The 21343-nt window shown below is 48.6% G+C and overlaps 1 protein-coding gene across 10 annotated transcripts in view; it reads right to left on the bottom strand.

The window, feature by feature from the left end:
• FAM120B (family with sequence similarity 120 member B) overlaps positions 1-21343 on the bottom strand; it is a 121317-nt gene that overhangs the window by 92065 nt on the left and 7909 nt on the right. For 3 of the 10 annotated variants that reach the window (XM_070796593.1, XM_070796592.1, XM_070796591.1), the window contains exons 1-3: positions 20758-20779; positions 12287-13504; positions 6208-6388 (exon numbers count right to left, since the gene is read on the bottom strand). The exons of 1 other annotated variant lie outside the window; for it this stretch is intronic. In XM_070796593.1, the coding sequence (XP_070652694.1) occupies positions 6208-6388; positions 12287-13483 (1378 nt within the window). In that variant the 5' untranslated portion in view covers positions 13484-13504; positions 20758-20779. Of the gene's footprint in view, positions 1-6207; positions 6389-12286; positions 13505-14050; positions 14400-20757; positions 20780-21343 lie in introns of those variants that run through there. 6 more of the 10 variants (XM_070796586.1, XM_070796590.1, XM_070796587.1 and 3 more) reach the window with 4 other exon arrangements.

The following is a 21343-nucleotide window of genomic DNA, read 5'->3' as shown; positions in this document are numbered from 1 at the left end:
GTGACCTCATGGACTACAGCATGCCAGGGTTCCCTGTCCTCACTATCTCCCAGAGTCCACCGGAGAAGGGAATGGCAAACCACTTCAGCATTCTTACCTTGAGGATCCTATGAACAGTATGAAAAGACAATGAGGCAGAAGTAGATGTTTTTCCAGTCCTCCCTTGCTTTCTCCATGACCCATCAAATATTCGCAATTTGATCTCTGGTTCCTCTGCCTTTTCTAAACCCAGCTAGTACATCTGGAAGTTCTCAGTTCATGTACTGCTGAAGCCTAACTTGAAGGATTTTGAGCATGATACTTGCTAGCATGTGAAATGACTGCAACTGTACAGTAGCTGGAACATTCCTTGGCAATGCCCTTCTTTGGAAATGAAATGAAAATTGACCTTTTCTAGTCCTGTACCCACTGCTGAGTTTTCTGAGGTACCACATATTTTCAAAGATTTAATCTGGTATGTATTTTGAAATAGCAGAAATGTTTGCAATAATCTAGTTTGTCTGAATTAAAATAAAATAATCTTCTTAAACGCCTACATACGAAGAAAAAGAGAAGAGGAGATTGAGTTTGATAATTCCTAAAAGAAAAGCTTGATTTTCTCATTTGAACTTTCGATTTGCTGGTTTCCGAGTTCAAAGAGCAAAGTAAAACTCAAGTGAAAGTTCTTTGCTAGTTTTACTCTCTATTCACACTATAACATTTTACATGGAAAACAAAAAAATAACAACCAAAGTTGTTCTCCTGCTATTTCCAAAAGACAGACACATCATACCATTTATAAAAGCTTCTGTATATAACTAAAAAATGTTCCCCTGGGAGCAAAAATGTGGGTCTGTCTACATGTCCAACCTTTCTCCCGTTAAAAACTCTTGATTATTCCAACACACAAACTCTCAAAAGTGCCCACTCCTCTCACACAATCTGGCAGGTCTGTGAGCACTGGGAGGGGAAGAGAATGAACAGAAGCAATGTCAACTATAACCTCTCAATCACAGGGATTTTCAAGTTTGATAACAACTCTCCAGGCTTTAAAAAGTTTATATTTGTCTTTATGATCCTACATTTTTTATATTGCTGGATTAATCTATAATTATGTGTGGCTTTAGTCCTTAAAAAACAGAAAATTCCCCCAAACTTTCTTTTTTGTATATATCTTTTGGAAAAAAGGATTACTTTTTAGGTCAACCTCTAGGACTCAGAGGAGCTGATGCCCTGCAGATGCTTTGCAAAGGTGTCCATCACAAGTCTATCAGCCTCCTGCAATTCCCACTGGATTCCTGGAATGTCTGCATGGTGAAAATGAGGGGAAAGTGACAAGGAAAAAGGACAGTTAATATTAACTGTTAAAGAGGGCCACAGGCGTGGGCCATTCTGAGCTGCGAACCAGTGAGATGGGAGGGAGAAAGCAGACAGAGTCTGCCTTCTTGCACCTTTTTGAGTTTCTTTTATTTCTTAAAATGCATCAAGCTTCCCGATGATTTTATCTAATGTTATCACTAGGGAGACTAAAAAACAGACAGTGTTAAAATCAGCGGTAAGAACAGGCGTGAAGCCAAGGACAGGCTGAGGACTGAGTGACTTCAGGGTTTCTCCCCTGTTTTGGCCACGACACCACTGAGCTGTCTAAACACCATATGCTCAACTATATAAATACAGGGAGGAGTGACAATGACCAAGCACTCCCTAAAGAGGCACCCTCCAACATTCCAGATGAACGGGAGCATCCAACAGATCTGTTATCCAAACCTTGCCCATAATGAGGAACTTTGAGGGATGAAGTCATCAATTTGGTGTCATGCTTTGGCTCAGACCTCCAGTGTCCACAGCTGCACACCTGCAGGAGCTGTGGTGTGGAGAGTCAATGACTGTGGAGCTAAAGGCACCTTTGATTCTAAACCTCACTCCAAACAAGTGCTCCCGCCTGCCCATCAGACAGGGCTTAGAGACAGCTGCTCGTGTAGTGGCATTTGAGGGACCATCGCTCTCCCTCTGTGTCTGAAATTCAACCATCAGAGTAATCCTTTTCCAAGGAATGCCTTGCTAAATGCAAGCACTTCTGAAGAGGTAGTATTTTAAACACATATATCGGTCACTAATTCATGCTGAGACATCTGCCAGGTGCAACAGAATGCCCCTGACCAGGCCCTGCTCAGCCTGGTGGGGAGGCAGCCATGGACAATGCACACGGGCAAGTACAAACCATAATCTGCTGAAGAACGAAGAGCACACGGTGCCCTCAGAGAGGAAATTACTTCTTTTCCAGGGAGGGAGAGGAGACACTGGGTCAGTGGCCCTCTGGGGCACCTCCTTCCTCCCCAACCTCCCCACCCAACCATCCCTCTCCCACATGCAAGATGGTCCCAGTGAGTGATGGGAAATCACTTTTGATGAGGGAAGAAGGGAGGAATCTGGGGAAGTTAGTGTTTAAGGGCCTGAGGGATAAAGAGAACTGATCAGAAGGATGGCTTGGGTTGGGAAATGCATTTTGTATCCGTCGACATGGATTTGATTCTTAAAGCAATGCAAGTGAAAGAAAGCACCTGGGTAAAGAGGGGGCAAACCCACTTCTTCCAGCCCCCACCAGTGAGGCTCAAGGCTTCCAGCAGGAATTCCACTTCTAGGAGAAGTGTCAGTAAGACGAGCGAGGTCTCAACGGAGAGAAGAATGAGACAGGAAGGAGAGAGGGAAACCTCTCAAAGAGCTGAGAACGAAGTGGTGAAATGTTCCCCAAATGCAGGAAAAACAAACCGGAAGGAAGGATGAAGAAACAAAACATCAGTCCAGGAGGTCCAGCATCATCTCTGAGCAGCTCCGGTAATGGACAATAGACATATGGGTGGGAGAAAAATGTACCAGCATGCAGAACTGAACTCTCCAAGGGCAGAGAAAAGCCACAAAAAAGATACAAGCACCATACCAGCACTCACCTCCGTCGGCACCTACAGCAGGAGAGGAGGGTAGGTGTGGCCAAGACAGGGACTGCAGGGCTACAGCCAAGATCCTTCCCGTACTGAGGACCCGAGAAGCCCCGGCACCCTCAAGCAGAGAGTCTACCCAGGGCGCCATGCAGATGGCAGCTGAGGCAGTGAGAGCCCAGAAGAGCAAGAGAGGAGAGCAAAGCAGAGCAAAGCAGGGCTCGGAGAGGACAGGCTGTCCCGACAGCAGGGCTATGAGCAGAATCAGAGCCGGCGCCATGCAGAGGAGCACCCCGAGGTCCCGAGGAACACAGCGTGTTACACCCAGGGCAAGGCTCAACGAGGCCAGGCAGATGGCCACGGGCCATGTGACCCTGGGGCCGCACAGGGCCACCGTGTGCAGCGGCCACGTCAGACATCGGCACTCGGTGACAGCCCAGGAAGCTCCGGCCTCAGAAACAGGGCCCCTCTATCTCCTGAGGTTCCCCAGACCACCTAACAAGGCTTCAGGCAAACCCTGCAAGGATCAGGTAAATGACCCCTTACAGGACAAAAGGCAAGACCCTTCACAGATCCAAAACCTTCTAGAGTACAGTAAAATACTGAACACGAGAATAAGCAGAAACATGTGGACCCACCAGAAGGAGAAAAGTCAATAAACAGACAGGCCCAGCAATGACAGGGGTGATGGAATTAGTAGATAAGGACTTGAAAACAGGTAGTGCAAACAAGTTTAAGGATTTAAAGGAAAACATGAAGACAGGGAAGAAAGAAATGGAAGATTTTTAAAAAATGCTAAAAATACAATATCTGAAACGACAATTTCACTGGATGGGCTAGTAGCAGACTAGATACTACCGAAGAAAGGCTCTGTAAATGTGAAATCAGAGCAACAAGAGGGATCCAAGTTGAAGCACAGAGAGAAGAGGCTTAACAATCGAGCCTTGGTGCCTGAGGGGCACTGTGAGGTGTGAACCAGGCATGTGATAGGGGCCTAGAGTGACAGAGAGACACAGAAGACAGTGTTCAATGAAACGGCGCTCTCAAAGTCAGCAGGGAACAGAAACTCACAGACCCAAGGAGCTCAAGAGCTGCAAGCAGAATACACATGGAGGAAATGACTCCAAAGTTCAGCTTAAACAGGGGCTGAAAACCAGCAATCAGCAGAAAACCCTCAACAGCCAGAGAAACACTCACAACCTGCGGACCCAACAGTCAGAAGGACCACGGTCATCTCAGGAGAAACACAAGCTAGAGACAAGAGAATGACACCCTCAAAGGGCCAGACAAGAAGTATCTAAACTTCTACCTCCAGAAGAATTATATTTCTGCAGTAAAGAGCACCAGAAATGGCACACACGGCAGACATCGACTCACCAATTAACTCATTTCCAAAACAACCAAAAGCACAGCTCACAGGCCAAATCTGGCTGGCTTGCCTTTATTCAGTCTGAAAGCTAATAATGCTTTTCATACTGCTTTAAATGATTAGAAAATTATTGAAAGAAGAATATTCTGTGACACAGACCAATGACATACAATTCAAACTGTGTGACATGGGAAAACTAGACAAAGCTTCAATGGCACAACATGCCCTTCTGGATTTGTGTCTAGGGCACCTGCCTCAACAAAGCTCATTAGCTGTTACTGACTGTGGAGCCCTCAAAGCCTAAAATGTTTATCACCTGGTCCTTCACAAAAATGTCTGCCAACAGCTTAAAGTAAAAATAAGAATCATGTGTTTATGCTTAAAACATGTGCATGATCTCAAAAGGCTACTACCACCATGATTCCACTTATGTGACATTCTCAAATGACCAGAGGGTTGAGCTGGAGGACTGACCGCTGTTCACCAGGGGACAGGGACAGAAGGTGGCTATGAAGAGGCAGCAGATGGAGAGCCCCTGTGGCCATGGAACACGCCTGTATCTTGTATGGATAATACATCCACATCTGTATATGGATATCAGCATATCCACGCCCGTATCCTGTATGGAGAATACTTCTATATCTGTATATGGATATCAGCATATCCACGCCTGTATCTTGTATAGAGAATACATCCGTATCTGTATATGGATATCAGCATATCCACACCTGTATCTTGTATGGAGAATACTGCACAGAATTATACACATACACAAACAAATGGGGGTAAAAAATGCTGAGAAGTGAGTAACATCTATAGTCTGCTTCATAGTATTGTATTAATGTCAAGTTCCTGGCTTTGATATTATACTTTATTATATACAATGTCATTTTATAAAGGGTACATGAAATCCTATATGCTATTTTTTGCAACTCCCTTGAGTATTTAATTATTTCAAAATAAAATCTTTAAAATATACTGAATAGCAAAAATGAAGGGGGAAATGAAGTACACTGTTGTAAGGTTTTTACAGTATGCCTTACATGGTATAATACTGAAGTCAAATTCCGACAAGTTAAAGACATACATTATAAACCCTAGAGCAACTGCTAAAAAAACAAACACATAAAAACAAGTAAATCTAATAATTCAAGTCCAACAGTAAGCCAATATAAAGCAAAATACTAATAATTATTCAACTATTCCAAAAGAAGTCAGAAAAGGGGAAAATAGGGAAAAGAGGACAGAGCAAAGAGCACAATGAAGACATAAACCCAGCCACGCCAGCCAGCGGCACAGCGAGCCCGGCCACACCAGCTGGCACAGCGAGCCCGGCCACGCCAGCTGGCACAGCGAGCCCAGCCACGCCAGCCAGCGGCACAGCGAGCCCGGCCACACCAGCCAGCGGCACAGCGAGCCCGGCCACACCAGCCAGCGGCACAGCGAACGTAAACAGCCCAGACAATCCAGCTAAAAGACAGAGACTGCAAGACTGACATGCTGCTTAAAAGAGAAATGCTCCAACTATTAAGAATAGTTTAAAAGTAAAAGAATAGAAAGAAGACATACCATAATCATACAAAACTGTCTTCTAATAACAGACACACCCTACACTACACTTCTATAGGAGGAAAGAGTTTCCAAATTTTTTAAATTTCTTAAATCCTTCTAAGGAATAAAAATACAACTGCTTTACAACAGAAACAATGCACTTCTCTTCCAATGAACTCTGGTCAACTGCTTGCTAATCAGATAAACAGACATCCCATGCATTTACCCTTAATCCTGTGCAGATGCGAGTGGCATTTTCCATTCCAGACTTTACAGAGAAGCAAATCTGAGTCCTGAAAGCATGCACTCATTCCATCCGGCCAGTTCTCAGAACCAGCTCCAGGTGCATGGCCCCTGGAGACCACAACTCACCGCCGCCGCCCCCCAGCAGAAGGGAGTAGACGCGCTGCCGCACGGGGCGGTAGACGAAGGCCTGGCTGGGCAGGGCCTGGTCCGTGGCGTCCTCCAAGCTGTTGCTGCACTCCACCTCGCCGCTGCTCATCACGCTGTACACCAGGTAGCTCTCTGCCTGGACATGCTGTGCTCTGGCGACCTGCCCAACAATTAAATGCAACTTGTTTCTCCTTGAAAACAATACCATGACCTTCAGCAGGAAATCCAAGGCCTTCTAGGGCTCAGAGGTAGAGTAAATGTCACTCAAACTCAGGACGTCAAGCTGGCCTCTGTGCTTCTAGCTCAGAACTTTCTATTACCACTTTCCTCCTCCAATTTCCACCCACCAACCAGACTTGGGACTTACCTCTGCCGTCACTCAACATCCTGTCCACCCGACAGGGAGAGGGGCTGCCCAGGGGTCCAGCCGCCCCTCTCCAGGCTCTCCAACCCACTCTTCACCCCAGTGACACTGTCTTCCTAGAAACAGAGGCCCAATCACTGCACTCAGGCCGACTACCAGACTCTTCAGCCTGAGTTGAAGAGGCCCTGAAGACCTCCATCTCCTCCTGTGCACCCCTTGTGGACACTCTAGAGCCCAACTTCCATGATAGAAACTGACCTCTTTCAGCCCTTCCCAAAAGCCACTTCTGTCTCTGCCCCGTGAGGTTCCCCCGAACCTCCCTAGAACCTCAGGGTTCTGTCATCTCTCCAGAACCCTGCCATCCTCTGTGAATAAGAACTCACCTCCCCGACCTGAGGGGCTCAACTCGCATTTACCGTCCACTTGTTACCTTGCCTCATCTCTCCTATTAAACCATAAATTCTTTGGGATTAGAAACTGCATCACTCTCATTCACCTGTTCAGTACTGTTTTACTGAGCAGAAACTGCCTGAGGACGTGCTTCCTTCTGCTCTGAATGCAGTGCAGTGTCACCATTGGGAAGTGATGAGATGAATGATGTAAACAGATGCCACGCTCCCACTCAATGAGGAGTTGAGATCAGATGGCCTGTAATAACCAACATACAGGTTTCATGTTTCCACAAAGAACACTCTCACCGCTGCAGGATTACTCTTCACAATTTAAAGCCACCCTACCCCTGATGGCATGTAAAATGCACTGTGAAGAGTACTCCTGCAGGTTGTTACAGCGCATTTTACATGCCATCAGGGGTAGGGTGGCTTTAATGTGAAGAGTAATCCTGCAGTGGTGAGAGTGTTCTTTGTGGAAACATGAAATGGTGACCGCAGCCATGAAATTAAAAGACGCTTACTCCTTGGAAGGAAAGTTATGACCAACCTAGACAGCATATTCAAAAGCAGAGACATTACTTTGCCAACAAAGGTCTGTCTAGTCAACGCTATGGTTTTTCCAGTGGTCATGTACGGATGTGAGAGTTGGACTGTGAAGAAGGCTGAGTGCCTAAGAATTGATGCTCTTGAACTGTGGTGTTGGAGAAGACTCTTGAGAGTCCTTTGGACTGCAAGGAGATCCAACCAGTCCATTCTGAAGGAGATCAGCCCTGGGATTTCTTTGGAAGGAATGATGCTAAAGCTGAAACTCCAATACTTTGGCCACCTCATGTGAAGAGTTGACTCATTGGAAAAGACTCTGATGCTGGGAGGGATTGGGGGCAAGAGGAGAAGGGGACGACAGAGGATGAGATGGCTGGATGGCATCACTGACTCGATGGACGTGAGTCTGGGTGAACCCCGGGAGATGGTGATGGACAGGGAGGCCTGACTCAACTGAACTGAACTGACCCCCGATGGCATGTAAAATGCGCTCTGACTACAGCCTGGAACCTCTGTGCATCAGTGTCCTGCTACTGACGCATGTGACGCGCTCGCTCAGGCCCATTCACTCCGGTGACTTGAGTCTTAATACCTTCAGTGCCTGCTTCCTTCACATGTAAAATAGGTTTAACAAAGGTGCTGTCCTCAGAGAACTATCCATGAGGATTAAATGAGCTAATACAGAGGCTGGCAAATAGTGCATGGCCAACAGGCGGCCACGACTGCTCTCTGGCTAGACATACTCCAGGGTCTATTTCATGGCTAAATGCTTCTTTAAATCAGGATGGCAGACAAGCTAGCAGCTTTAAAGTCAGCAAGGATCCCAAAAGAGTTATTACTTGATGCTCTAACCAATGAAAGATCATTAGAAGTAACATATTTCTCTATAATGCCCCTTTTGATACAGAATCTATCAGAAACAATATGGTTAGATATTTTATGATTCTTTTAAGGTACAATACACTCATTGGAAAAGACTCTGATGCTGGGAAGGATTGGGGACAGAAGGAGAAGGGGACAACAGAGGATGAGATGGCTGGATGGCATCACTGACTCAATGGACATGAGTCTGAGTGAACTCCGGGAGTTGGTGATGGACAGGGAGGCCTGTAATTCATGGGGTCGCAAAGAGTCAGACACAACTGAGCAACTGAACTGAACTGAACCCTCTAATGTATTTTCCTATACCTTCTTACGTTTCTTCCTCTTTTTTTATTTCAAGAGTTAGAATTTTGACAAATTTATCTATAAAGTTATAACAAATTATATATTCATTCTATCAGAAAACCTCCAATTTTGGCAACTGTACAGAGTTGAGATGTAACATTCTTTTCTGGGTGTACACAGGGTTTTCAGAGAAGTTTTCTACAATTATAATATTAATTCATTAACTAGCTCACCACCTCAGCATCTTTTATCTCTGCCCTTACTACAGATATAGTATTCCACACTTGGAAAAACTTTAACATATTCACCTAATCTGAAAATTCTAAAGCAAGAATTCAGTTTATCCAATTGCTGGAGGAAACAGCAATGGTTGTGTGCATGCACCCAGGCAATTGCTACATTCAGCTACTTGGCACCAAAGGACTTCTAGGGTGACTACATGTCACCAAAATGCACGTTTGAATTCTGGTTATCTATTGTCAGTGCTGGAAGATGATACTGAAAAATATTTTTTAAGGAATTTTTAAGGGGAATTAAAGAAACTTCCAAATTATTTTCAAAGCGGCCTCTAAGCTCAAGAAGTCCAAGTGCCACTGACTCAGGACACACTCTGTCCTCCCCCCACCCCCACCGCCCCACAGGCCCAGGAGACTCTGCTGGGCTCCTTCTACCAGACTTCCACAAAAAGCAACCCCATCCCCAGCTTCTGCCTTTTTTGCTTCCAAACTGCCACCAAATTTCTGTCATCTGACCTCCACCAAGCCCATGGGTGACCACAGCTCTGTAGGTCCCCCGATCCTCCCACATGCCAATCCTGACAACCTCCGAGCCCCATCCATGGCCGCTGCGGCATCGGGCAGACCCGCCTTCCTTCTTACCCTTGAACCTGCCTCCCGGGCCCTTGTCAGCTTACTCTTACCTCCCCCTCCTCCCCCTCGGATGCCCTTCACCCCTCAGGGCATCACTGCTTCTACCTCGAGGGTCTCCACTACATGTAGAACACACATTTTAAGCATCAGATGGTCCCCGTGAAGCCTACCTTCTGTTTGGCTCAGGCCAACCCCATCCCACCAGCCTGAGCACAGGAGCTTCACCTGCACAGCAGGATTCTCTTCTGAAACATTACCTGAGTTGCTTCTTGTACTCAAGTTCCATTTCCCTAATTCCAGCTCATAGACACACCGGTCCATTCCCTGCTGTGTTTCAGAAAACAAGTATCTGATCTCACCACACCCCCGCTTGCTATCCCATGCCTCCTAAAAGAGGCTAAGAACTAAGTCCTTAACTCTCTCAGCACACACATGCTTGCCCTCTGTGGCTGGACCTAACTTTCCTGGACTCCCCTTGGAATAAACGGGGTGAGATGCCAGGCCACCACACCCAGTGGGTATGGGTCAGGCACAGCGAACACAGCCAGGGTGCATGAGGAGGAGCCCAGACTGACAGGTGCGAGGCACACAGACGGAAGTGAGAGCTGGGGACCGGCAGGAACCAGAGCGAAACAGAAGCAAGCAGAGAGGGCCTGGAATGGTGCTGGAGGTGTGGCAGGGGACTTCTCTGAGTCCTGGGCTGGACAAAACGCAGATACCGCCCAACTCTCTAATGAGACTCCGAGCAGGGCGGCTCCCTTTCAGACTCTTCTGTTCCCCCGCTTCCCGACTCCTGACCACAGCGCGTCCCTCTCCCAGTGCCAATGGACTTTCAGACTTCCCCCACCCAGGGAAGGTGGGTGCGATCTTGTGAAGCATGGAAGGCTTGGGCTCAAACTCGGGGTCTACAAGAACTAGCTGTGTGACCACTGCAGACATGTCCTTTAGCCTTTGCACACCCACGGCCTCACGTGAGCGGGAGACCAGGGCGGCCAGCAAGAGCTGTTAGTGGAGACAGTGAGGAACGGCCGAGAGCCAGGAACAACTACGCAGAGGCGTGTCACTGAAGAGCCAGCGACGCAACCACACTAAGCATGGAAGCCAAGCGCAGACTGGGCCCCCTGTCCTGCCTCTGCTCACCTTTCTCCTCGGGCTGCACTGAGGCCCGCCTGTCTCCAAGCTGACACGTTCCACCCACCTCCCACTGCTCGTCGGGACCTCCACGTGCAGGTCCGCCTCCAACCCTCCTCCAATGTCCACTCACATTCTTTTCCCTCTAAAAAGCAGTTAAGAATGTTTCCAGGTAGAGTAAAGTTCTTAATACTTTTTCACCTATAACTCTCTTGAAACATGTACCATATTCTACCTCTCACTATAATTTCCTACGATAAGAAGCTACCCCCTCTGCTACAAGGCATGTGACAGAGAGAGGGAAGACTCCTTGCAGCTGTGCAGGACGGAGGGGAGAAGTCACTGACAGAGAGCGTAGAGACAGAAGAGGTAGAGGACACTCCCTGAGACCGCGGCAGGGCAGGACAAGAACCAACACGGCCAGGCCCTCACAGGATCACCTGGTCTGGAAGGAAAGACTGAACCAGAGAGGACATTCCGGAGGCACCTGCGGCAAACATCGGTCTCTCACACAGGGTGGGCGGCCTCTCTGGGTGTGACGGGGAAACCCAGCAGGCACCGACCAGCGGAGGGGCCGGAGGGCCGTCCGGGAGAGGGGCAGGCAGGAGGGGCAGGTACGGCTGGAGCAGCAGGCAGCAGCAGGGACAGCGGCCCTCTCTGTGCAGGTCACCGCTTCCCTCCGAAGAGCTAGCAAATGCAAATCAGGGCTTTCTTTCTGCGTGCAGCATGACAAAGGGGCTGCAAGGGGCCAAAGTCTGTTTAGGAAGAGTTCTCAGACGTCTACAGTCATCCACACAGGGTGGTGAGAGCCACTGAACAGATCAAAGTAACAAGACTTAAGAGAGACTGTTGATGAAATATGGGAGAGACGTTCCCAGGTTTTTAACTTGGAAAGATGGTGACTCTCAACGCAAGAACAATGAAAAGCTGTGAGTAAAGTCCTAATTAGCTCTGTGCTTGCTGAGATGCCTCAGGGCGTTAGTGTCCACACGCAACTGCTCTGTAGCCCGAGGATAACGAGAGGCTTCAATGAGATGACAGCTACACCGCAACTAACCTCCGCGGAGCAGGCAGTCCGTGAACAGCGGCCCCCCGTCAAAACCATCAAGGCTCTGTGTCGTCTTAGGGACTACATTCAAATCCCTAGGGTGGCATGCAGGAATATCCACCACCTGGCTGCGTCTGTCCTTCCCAATTATCTTCTCCTTACTTAGCCCTTCACACCCCAGGCCTCAGCTACTTGTCCCAGGGCTCTGCTGAGAGCACAGGTCCCATCTTTGCCTGTTCACAGCAACCTCGGGCCCAGGAAGGCCTGGCTCCAGTTGTAACTACTCCTCTGGGGACTTCTCTCTGTCCTTAACCCACAGTGCTGACTCTCTTTCAAATCCCTAGCACTCTGTAACAGCCATGGAACAACACGAGACAGAGCTCACAACGCAGGTTTTCACATGTATTGTGAAGCCCCTAGCTAAACTCAAGGGTTCGGCTCTGTGGCCCCCACTGTGTCTTAACCACTGCAGGCAGTCAATAGATATTCACTGGGTACATTTTCAATCATGACATATTACATTCGGGTGGGCATGTCCACCTACCTTTAAGATTTCAGGATCCAAAACCACAGTTACTTGATGCTTGGCTTCAGGCCCCACATTTACAGGGTCTTCTTGTTTAACTTCAGTGTTTGTACACATGGGTGCTTCTAGGTTAAATTCAGGGTCTGTACCCACAGGTAATTTCTGCTTGGATTCAGAGTCCATACACACGGGAAACTCTTGCTTAGATTCAGGATCTGAACTCATGGATAGTACCTGCTTGTCCAAAGTTACTACATCTTCAGGTTTTTGGATAAACCATGGAGATTTCTGTCCTGGCAAAAGATACGACGCTACTCCTTTATAAAAAAGAGCTTTGTTTGGTCCCAAAGGTAGCATCTCTTCCAGCTTTTTCTCACCTTGATGCAACCGAAGAACTTTAGATATGTGCTCTGCTACAGCTAAGATAACGTTACCTTTTCTGTCACAGCTCTCTCTCACAGAGGCATAGGAAGTCAAGCATTTGTACCGAAAGCTCTCGAACATGCCTTCTGGGATGACGTCATTGCCAAGCAGGCAGGCCAGCAGAGGCAGGTCGGCCAGGTGGAGCCCGAGGCTCTGACAGAGCTTCTCCCGGCAGAGCATGACGGTGTCCAGACTGTCCAGGGAGAGCTCGCTGATGGAAAAATAGGGACAGGTGTCATAGATTAAGTAGTCAGTGTCTTCTCCAAGAATCCCAAGACAGTTGTTCTGGAAGCCATAGGAGGCCACCTCATAGTCGGCCTCCTGTAACGAGCACAGAGTTTCCTGACCCAGGGCCTTCAAAGCAAACCGCGTAAATATGGCCAGCCCCGAGGGGATGAAGAACATGTTTCTGCCCGGCTGCTCCCTGCGGGACTTGATGTAGTGGAAGATCTTGGCTATCTCCCTGTTATTCTTGAGTCTGCGTTTCACCCACTCGTCTCTCTTGGACTGCTCCACCATGCCATCGAAGAAGAAGATCAGCTTGATGCCAACAGCGGTAAAAGTTCTCACGAATTCTCGCAAAGAAGAATAGTATTCCCGCCACTGTCCGCCGCAGACCCAGGACTCCGGTGTGTACCAGTACCTGAGGCAGCACATGGCGTCGACCACAATGGTGGGCGTCCCTCCGGGGTGCTGGCTCCGGTGGCGCTCTGCCAGCTCCTTGAAGTTTACTACCGTACATACATGTGGGCAGCTACTTGCCACAAACCCATGCAAACCTCTCACACCCATAATGGAACTCCTGGGAAGGATCTAAAAAGGAAAAGAAATGAGTAAATATGGTGTCACCTTCAGACACATGGCGCCTCTCCAAGCAAACAGTCCAAGTTTCACATTCCCTCTGTCCCCATCATAACAAAGGGCATGCCATGCCCTAAGGAGCCCGAGTGCCCTTCTCGCACACACCCACGGGGCTGGGCCCAAGTGAGGTGCTGAGTCGGGCTTTGACCAGGACAGTGCAGGGCAGGGCTCTCTCAAGATTTTCACTATGACTGTTATTCAAGAGATCTCTCAACAAAGTTTGACAACAGGTTAATAGTTTCAAAGAAGTAATGCTTCCCATCTAGGAGTGCAAATAGAAGTTAATTTTGAAAACTTAAAATGTAAAACTGATACATGCAACACTGATGTTTCTCAAAATAATTTTGCTGAGTGAAAGAAGCTGGACCAAGGCATGCACGCCGCTGTCAACGCCTAGCCGCCTGAGCTGCTGCAGGGCCCAGAGCCCTGGGGTCGTCTGTGGTGGGGCAGGAGGGGGTGCTGACGCTGCAGAGGCAAAGTGACAGACACGTTCACTACCTTGGCTGTGGGGCAATTTCACAGGTGAACACAGGCTCGAAGATTCCCGCACATCAATATATCTCAATAAAGGTGTTAAAAAGACTGTGAAAATTCTCTAGGCCAAGTATCCTCAACATTTGAGATGATCACTGATTGACTTTAGATGAAAAACCATCTGTTCTAAAACGTAAAAATACACAAAATAGTTCGAAGAGTTAGAATTCACAATCTGGAAAAAAAAATATTTAAGCACAGTCCTTTATATGAGTATGATGTCCCTGCACATAGTAAAAGACACCCATCTGTGGTCAGACATCTTTTATCTCAACAGCCTATTCTTCTCATCAAGGCTTCATGTCCTCTGATAAAACAAAACAAAAGAATCCTTATCATGCAAACAACAGCAGAGAGGAAATGGCCCTCTCTCAGGCCAGGGGCTGAGGGCAGCCACCCCAGCTGCCCCCACAGAGCAGAACCAGCTCCTGCCCACCGCCTGCCATACAGCACTGGGCACTCAAAACACACGTCTCCACTCTTCAAAACCACCCTGGTAGATAAAAATTATAAGCCCTATTTCACAAATGAAGGAATGATAAGCAAATTACTAGGCTGGGAAAAGGCCCCCTTGTGGATTCCCTTCTAAGAATGTACACCTGTTAACGGACAGTGGCCTCTAACAGAATTTAAAACTATCTACTTAATTGCTACTAATAATAAACATAGGGCTTCCCTGGTGGCTCAGACAGTAAAGAATCCACCTGCAATATAGAAGACATGGGTTCAAGCCTCGGGTTGGGAAGATCCTCTGGAGAGGGGAATGGCTAACCACTCCAGTATTCTTGCCTTGCCTGGAGAAATCCATGGACAGAGCAGCATGGTGGGCTACAGTCCACAGCGTCGCAAAGAGTCGGCCATGACTGAACTTTTCACTGGTGGCTCAGCAGTAAAGAATCTGCCTGCCAATGCAGGAGACATGGGTTCGATCCCTGGATCAGGAAGACACCCTAGAGATGGAAATGGCAACCCACTCCAGTATTCTTGTCTGGAGAATACCATGGACAGAGGAGACTGGCAGACTATAGTCCACGGGGTCACAAAGAGTCGGACACGACTTAGTGACTACACAACCATAATAAAGAATACCTAAAAGCCGAGTGGACACAAACAGCACACTGGAGCTGAGACTGAGTGAGGCCGTCTCAGAAGCTCAGACATGATGGGCCCACACGCCCAAGCACTGCAGCCTCCTGGGGCACTGGACTGGCCTGGGCAGCTATGCATGTTTCTGATGCAGAAGACGGACTTCACAGAGCAACCCCCTCAACCACAAGGTCACTCCCAGGCAGGCCGCTGGGCCTGGCGGGAAGGCGGTATGTTTCAGAACACAAAGAAGGGCTGTCAGACTGGACAAAACCAAAATGGAATTTTTTTTAAAAAAAAGGAAAGGTTTGTAGACGATGAGAGGACCCAAGGCAGAGCTCACCCAGCGGGAGTCTGACTCTTTCTCTGCTGTGAAAGGAGACCGGCTTCTTCCTCGGCCATGTGGGGCCTGAGGACCCGGCCGCCAAGCCCGCAAGGAGGCGCGCAGGTGGGCAGGCTCCAGGCGGCCGCCTCTCCCACCCACAGACTCGGCCATTTGTCCGGCAGCCCTGCCTCGTTTGCCTTGGCTGCCTTCCCTCACTAGTAAAAAGACATTTTTGTTTCAAGCATTTTTCTACTAAAACTGCAAGTGACAACACGGAGTTTCTTGAAACCCTCTCCTCTTTATTTTGCAAGAAGTTGGGTTCTGCCTCTGCTTGGATTTCATTCAAATGATTTTCTTCCTTGCTTACTTCAGTAGTAAAAAGCTCATTATTTTTTTAAACAGGTACTGGTTTTTCCTGTATTTTACACTGCCAATTTCTCACAGTTTGAATCACAAATTACCTCAGGAATTTACAAAGAATGGTAAATTTACAAAGAAATTTACATGGTATTTACAAAGAAAATTTTGGATAGGTAAAGATTTGGGAACTTGGGACATTAGAGGATGCCTTCTGGCATTTCAGGTCCCCAAAGCATGAATGCAGGGTTAACCTGCCATCAATGCAGTGTGTGGTGTGAAAAGAAATGCTTAAAAAGAGAATATGTCAATATTACCTGTTCAATAACTTCCTTCTGTTTTTCTTTTTTTATTTCTAAAAGCATATACTAAGGATTTACATTCTTTAAAGGTAGTTTTTGAGATGACTGCAAATATATATAAATATATAAAATACACATTGTAAAATTACATATATACACACACGTACACATATATAAAGTTTTACTTATTCTACCTGCAAATTATACAGGAAACTGCCATTACCTAGATAACTACTGTTTGGAAATAAAACAAAAGTTATTCTCATCAGGGAGGAGTCTTACTTCCCAAAGGAGAATCTGGGGATCCCGCCCATCACTGTGGGCCTCGGGGCAGGTGTCACCCCATCAGATCCCTAACACCCAGCAGAGTCAGGTACGTGAGGCCTGGCAAGCATCTGTGAGGGAGTAGATAGATGAAGGCATCACAGGGCAGGGATATAAAGAGAAACCAGGAACCAACAAGTTTACAGACTCAGCTGTGGGCAAAGCAAGACTACAAGCCGGAGTCTGACTTGGAGAGAAGGCGTCAGGGCAGGAGAGTTTAGGAAGGAGCCTCGCAGGTGCACAGGCGGGGCGGGGCAGGGGCTGCAAAGGGGGACCACGGGGAAGCCTCCTCGGTCACATCCAGCTCAGTCCCGAAGTCTGGGGTGACGAGTAACTGAGGCCTGGAGAGAAGATGCGAGAAACCCAGAAACTCCTTTATTTACCATCTTTCTACTGACAACACAGAGAAATGGAGAGGCAGGCCTCAGCAAAAAACACACACACCCCTACCTGCCACTGAGCGATCAAAAGTGATGCATGGAGGTCACTCAGAACACAGGACAGTGGGCCCACGACAGCCCTGGGCACGCCCCCATGGACCATGAACAGCCCCAGGCACACACCCCGCGGCCCCACGACAGCCCCGGGCACACTCCCCACAGACCCACGACAGCCCCGGGCACACTCCCCACGGACCCACGACAGCCCCGGGGCACACACCCCACGGCCCCACGACAGCCCCGGGCACACACCCCACGGACCCACGACAGCCCCGGGCACACATCCCATGGACCACAGACAGCCCCGGGCACACTCCCCACAGATCCACTACAGCCCCGGGCACACACCCCATCGACCCATGACAGCCCTGGCACACTTCCCACGGACCCATGACAGCTCTGGACACATACCCAAGGACCACATACAGCCCCAGGCACACCTCCATGGACCCACGACAGCCCCGGCACACTCCTCATGGACCCATGACAGCCCCGGGCACACACCCATGGACCATGGACAGCCCCGGGCACACCCCCATGGAGCACTGACAGCCCACAGCACACCCCCCACAGACCCACGACAGCCCAGGGCAAACACCCCACAGAACAGTGTTTGCAGGACAACCAGTACCAGCAGTTGTGGCTGCGTGAGGTACACCCAGAGGTTCAAGGCGTAACAGTCAAAGGTGAAGAGACAACACCTGTGCAAAGGCCAATCGGTGAGGGAGACTGTAAGACAGGAAGCTGGTCACGAACATATCTGAAGAGCCGGCTGGCTAAGTTGAGCTTTTTAAAGCTGGAGACAGATTAGATTAATATTCTACAGATATAAAACCATAACCTCTCAATGGGATTCAAACCCAAGGGATTGGAATAGATATACCAAACAATTACAAAGCTAAGGAGCATTGAGTATTAAGTAGAGTTCCCTGTGCTATACAGTAGGTTCTCATTAGTTGCCTATTTTATGTATAGTAGTGTTTTCATTGTCACACGTCCCTTAAAAATAGAATATAACTGGATTTTGTTTTCTCCTCTACATACATATTTCTATATTTTATGTCAGTTTTTACATTAAAATTTATTTTGACCACCAAAAAATAAATAAAATAAAACCATAACCTCTTGATAGACCTGTATCAGACAAAAATAGTGTCTCTACAAGATAAAAATCTACAAATTAACATGTATCATCATATTTGGGCTGCATCAAGAGTAAACAGCAAATTAAGAGAGAGATGGACATTCTCTTAGAAAACTGAATTATCTAAGATGTAACTCTTGGAAATGGCCTAGGATTCGGGGAAGAATGCACAGTCCTCCTTTGCCCTAGCTTCCTGTCTGAGTCTTGGGTAACTGCTCTCAGCGGGAGCCTGCCGCCTGAGCCCGCGCCCCCTCATGAGGCCCCCAGAGCTTGAAGTGGAGGGTCTGAGGTCCACTCTCTCCTCTTCTCCCCGAGAGCCCCAGCTAAAAAGAGGAACTTACAGGGACCCTTACTACACAGCAGGGTTTAAGAAAAAGGACTGAAATTTCAGAGATGAAAATGTGTCCCAGGCCAGACAAGACACGGCAGCTGCTCAGCGTTCACCAGAATTCACGAGCGCAGCCTCAGGGCAGCCCTGGGCGGCGGCTCCCAGGCGGGTCTCCGCGGCACAGGCCCCACACAGGACGCAGAACCATGGGCCAAGCCAGCACCCTTATTGCCACTCCAGCAGACGTGAGCCAACCAAGACAGACAGGGCCCTGCCTTCGGCAGCTTACACGCTGGCAGGAAAAGCCCCAGCAAGCGGTCGTCACGGGGCATCACTTCCAGACAGACAAAAGCAGACAGCGTGAGATGCTCAGCAGGAAGACACAACCCATCCTGGGATCCGCAAGGGCCACCTGAGGAAGGGATGCACCTGGGGAAGGGATGCACCTGGGGAAGGGGATACACCTGAGGAACAGGATGCCACCTGAAGAAAGGGATGCCACTAAGGAAGGGGATGCACCTGAGGAAAGGGGATGCACCTGAGGAAGGGCGTCCACCTGACGAAGGGCGTGCCAAGGGTCCTGACAAAGGCAGACGGGGCGGGCGGCACAGCCAGAGGGAGCGTGAGGGCAGGCGGGCGGGAGGCACGAGGCAGGAGTGACAGGGATGCCTTTTATTTAGGTCCTAGGGTGTCTTTTTATATTAAATCCATGTTTCTAAGGTGCTTAAAATATCTGTTCTATTACGTACTTTAACCTGCAACTTTACGTAGCATATTATAAATGTATTCTTCAACACAGAAAATGGGGGACAAAAAAAACCCAAACCCCTGGGCCTGGCAGAGCCTCTGCTGGAGGGAAGAGTATGGACAGATGTGGTAGGAGGCTGCTGTGACAGCGGCTTCCACACCCACACACGCATGCACACTGGGTTCTGAGGGGAAGCAGGTGTCGTGTAAAGCTCTTCAGCAAGTGTATTTTGGAAGCACTGCCTTGCCTGTGCTGTGGAAGAGGGATGGAGGCAGGCGAGACATCCAAAGCCCTCTCTTGCCGGGAAGAACTCCAGCTCTGGAGGGATGCAAAGCCCTGTGTCGTATTGCAAGACAAAGAGGCTAAAGAGAGCCTCTGTAGCCCCTTCCCCCCAGTACACCGAAGGCATGAGGTCCCGCAGCTGCGGACACAGCAACGAACAAGACAGACTTGTAAGACGTGCACCTTGAAAGGAGCAAAGGCTCAGGGTCTGTCAGGAAAGCAGCAGACCTGGGTGTGTGCAGACATGTCCGAACGCACCAGGCCGTACACTGTGAACCGGTGCCCACAGTGGACGCCCCCTCCAGCCCCACTGGTGCACTGTGTGGTTTTGTTCAGACTCCACAGCGAGGCCTGCATGCCAGCAAAGAAGGCAGGAAGAGCTGGCGGCCGGGGGCAGTCAGCAGTGTGCACTGAGTAACCTGCTGAGGTCATAGACAGTAACAGCACAGCCAGCTCCTCTCACGAGGGGCTGCCCACCCCGAACACCACACTTCAGAGATCTGGTGGCGGCTGGGCCCGCAGGGAAGACCACCACTGGCAGAGCCAGCCCTGGGGTGCGCATAGCTACAGCGCTCCTTTCTGGAGGTGCTCCCAGCCCCAGGGGGCCTAACGGACCAGTGGGACTGTAGGGACACCAAGAGGCTACCTGACTGCAGCTTTACAAAGCGCCTTACAGATCAATAAACGCAGAAAAGGGAAATGCCTGCCACCTATAAAAACTTATGCCTCATTGATCCAGAATTCAGAATAAGACTTCAATGTAAGTTTCAAAATTCATAAGTAAAACTGAAGTAATTTATTCATAAGAGACTTCTCGGGCTCTGAATTATCATCTGTGAATCACTCTTCTGCATAATTCTAACAATTAGCTCAAAGTCCACAGTAATGGAAAGGGCACGAGACAGGCGTGCCCATGCTGACAAGGGTCAGAACCTCTGACAGTGGACCCAGGAAACCCAGGGGACAGAAAAACGCCACATAAACAGCAGGGAAAACCGGCGCATGCGCCTTAACAAGCCCTAACACTATTCTCATCATAACACGGTGTGTTTACAATGTTTACTTGAGGTCATATCACAGGGATTAGGGAAAGTTCCTATCACAGTTAGCACCTTCTATTAAGAAAGCAGGGAATGATGGCTCAGTGGTGAAGACTGCAATTCCAATGCAGGGGACCCAGGTTCAGTCACTGTTTCGGCAACTAAAATCTCATAAGCTACATCAGATCAGATCAGATCAGTCGATCAGTCGTGTCCGACTCTTTGCGACTCCATGAATCGCAGCACGCCAGGCCTCCCTGTCCATCACCAACTCCCAGAGTTCACTCAGACTCACGTCCAACGAGTTGGTGATGCCATCCAGCCATCTCATCCTCTGTCGTCCCCTTCTCCTCCTGCCCCCAATCTCTCGAGCATCAGAGTCTTTTCCAATGAGTCAACTCTTTGCATGAGGTGGCCAAAGTACTGGAGTTTCAGCTTTAGCATCATTCCTTCCAAAGAAATCCCAGGACTGATCTCCTTCAGAACATAGTGTGGCAAAAAAAAATTTTTTTAAGAAAGCAGACAAATCCTTTATTTTAGACAGACTTCCATTCTAAATGTGAGATTTTTCTCCTTAATGAGAAAAAATCCAAAATTAAATTATCCAGAAAACTCTGCTGTTCAAGCTAGTATCCCCTTGTCCTGATGGCCAGCCACTTTACCACTCATGACTTAAAGTAACTTACATGAATCTGTACTGGGCTAATTATCCGAGCTAAAGTACTGACATGGAGAGCATCCATCACTGCTGTGTACCTTCCAGAGCCCAGCGTGCACGTGGGCGTGCAGCTGGGCAGGTGTGTGTTTAAGAGCAGGTGTTCCACAATAAGAGCTGACATCAATGGACTCCTTGGCTAAAATTTGTTTATAAGGAAAAGGGT

The sequence above is a fragment of the Bos indicus genome, chromosome 9 (genome assembly GCF_029378745.1).
Source record: "Bos indicus isolate NIAB-ARS_2022 breed Sahiwal x Tharparkar chromosome 9, NIAB-ARS_B.indTharparkar_mat_pri_1.0, whole genome shotgun sequence".
Taxonomy (NCBI): domain Eukaryota; kingdom Metazoa; phylum Chordata; class Mammalia; order Artiodactyla; family Bovidae; genus Bos; species Bos indicus.
Note: the sequence above shows the minus strand (reverse complement) of the source record. Positions and strands in the feature narration are given on the sequence as shown.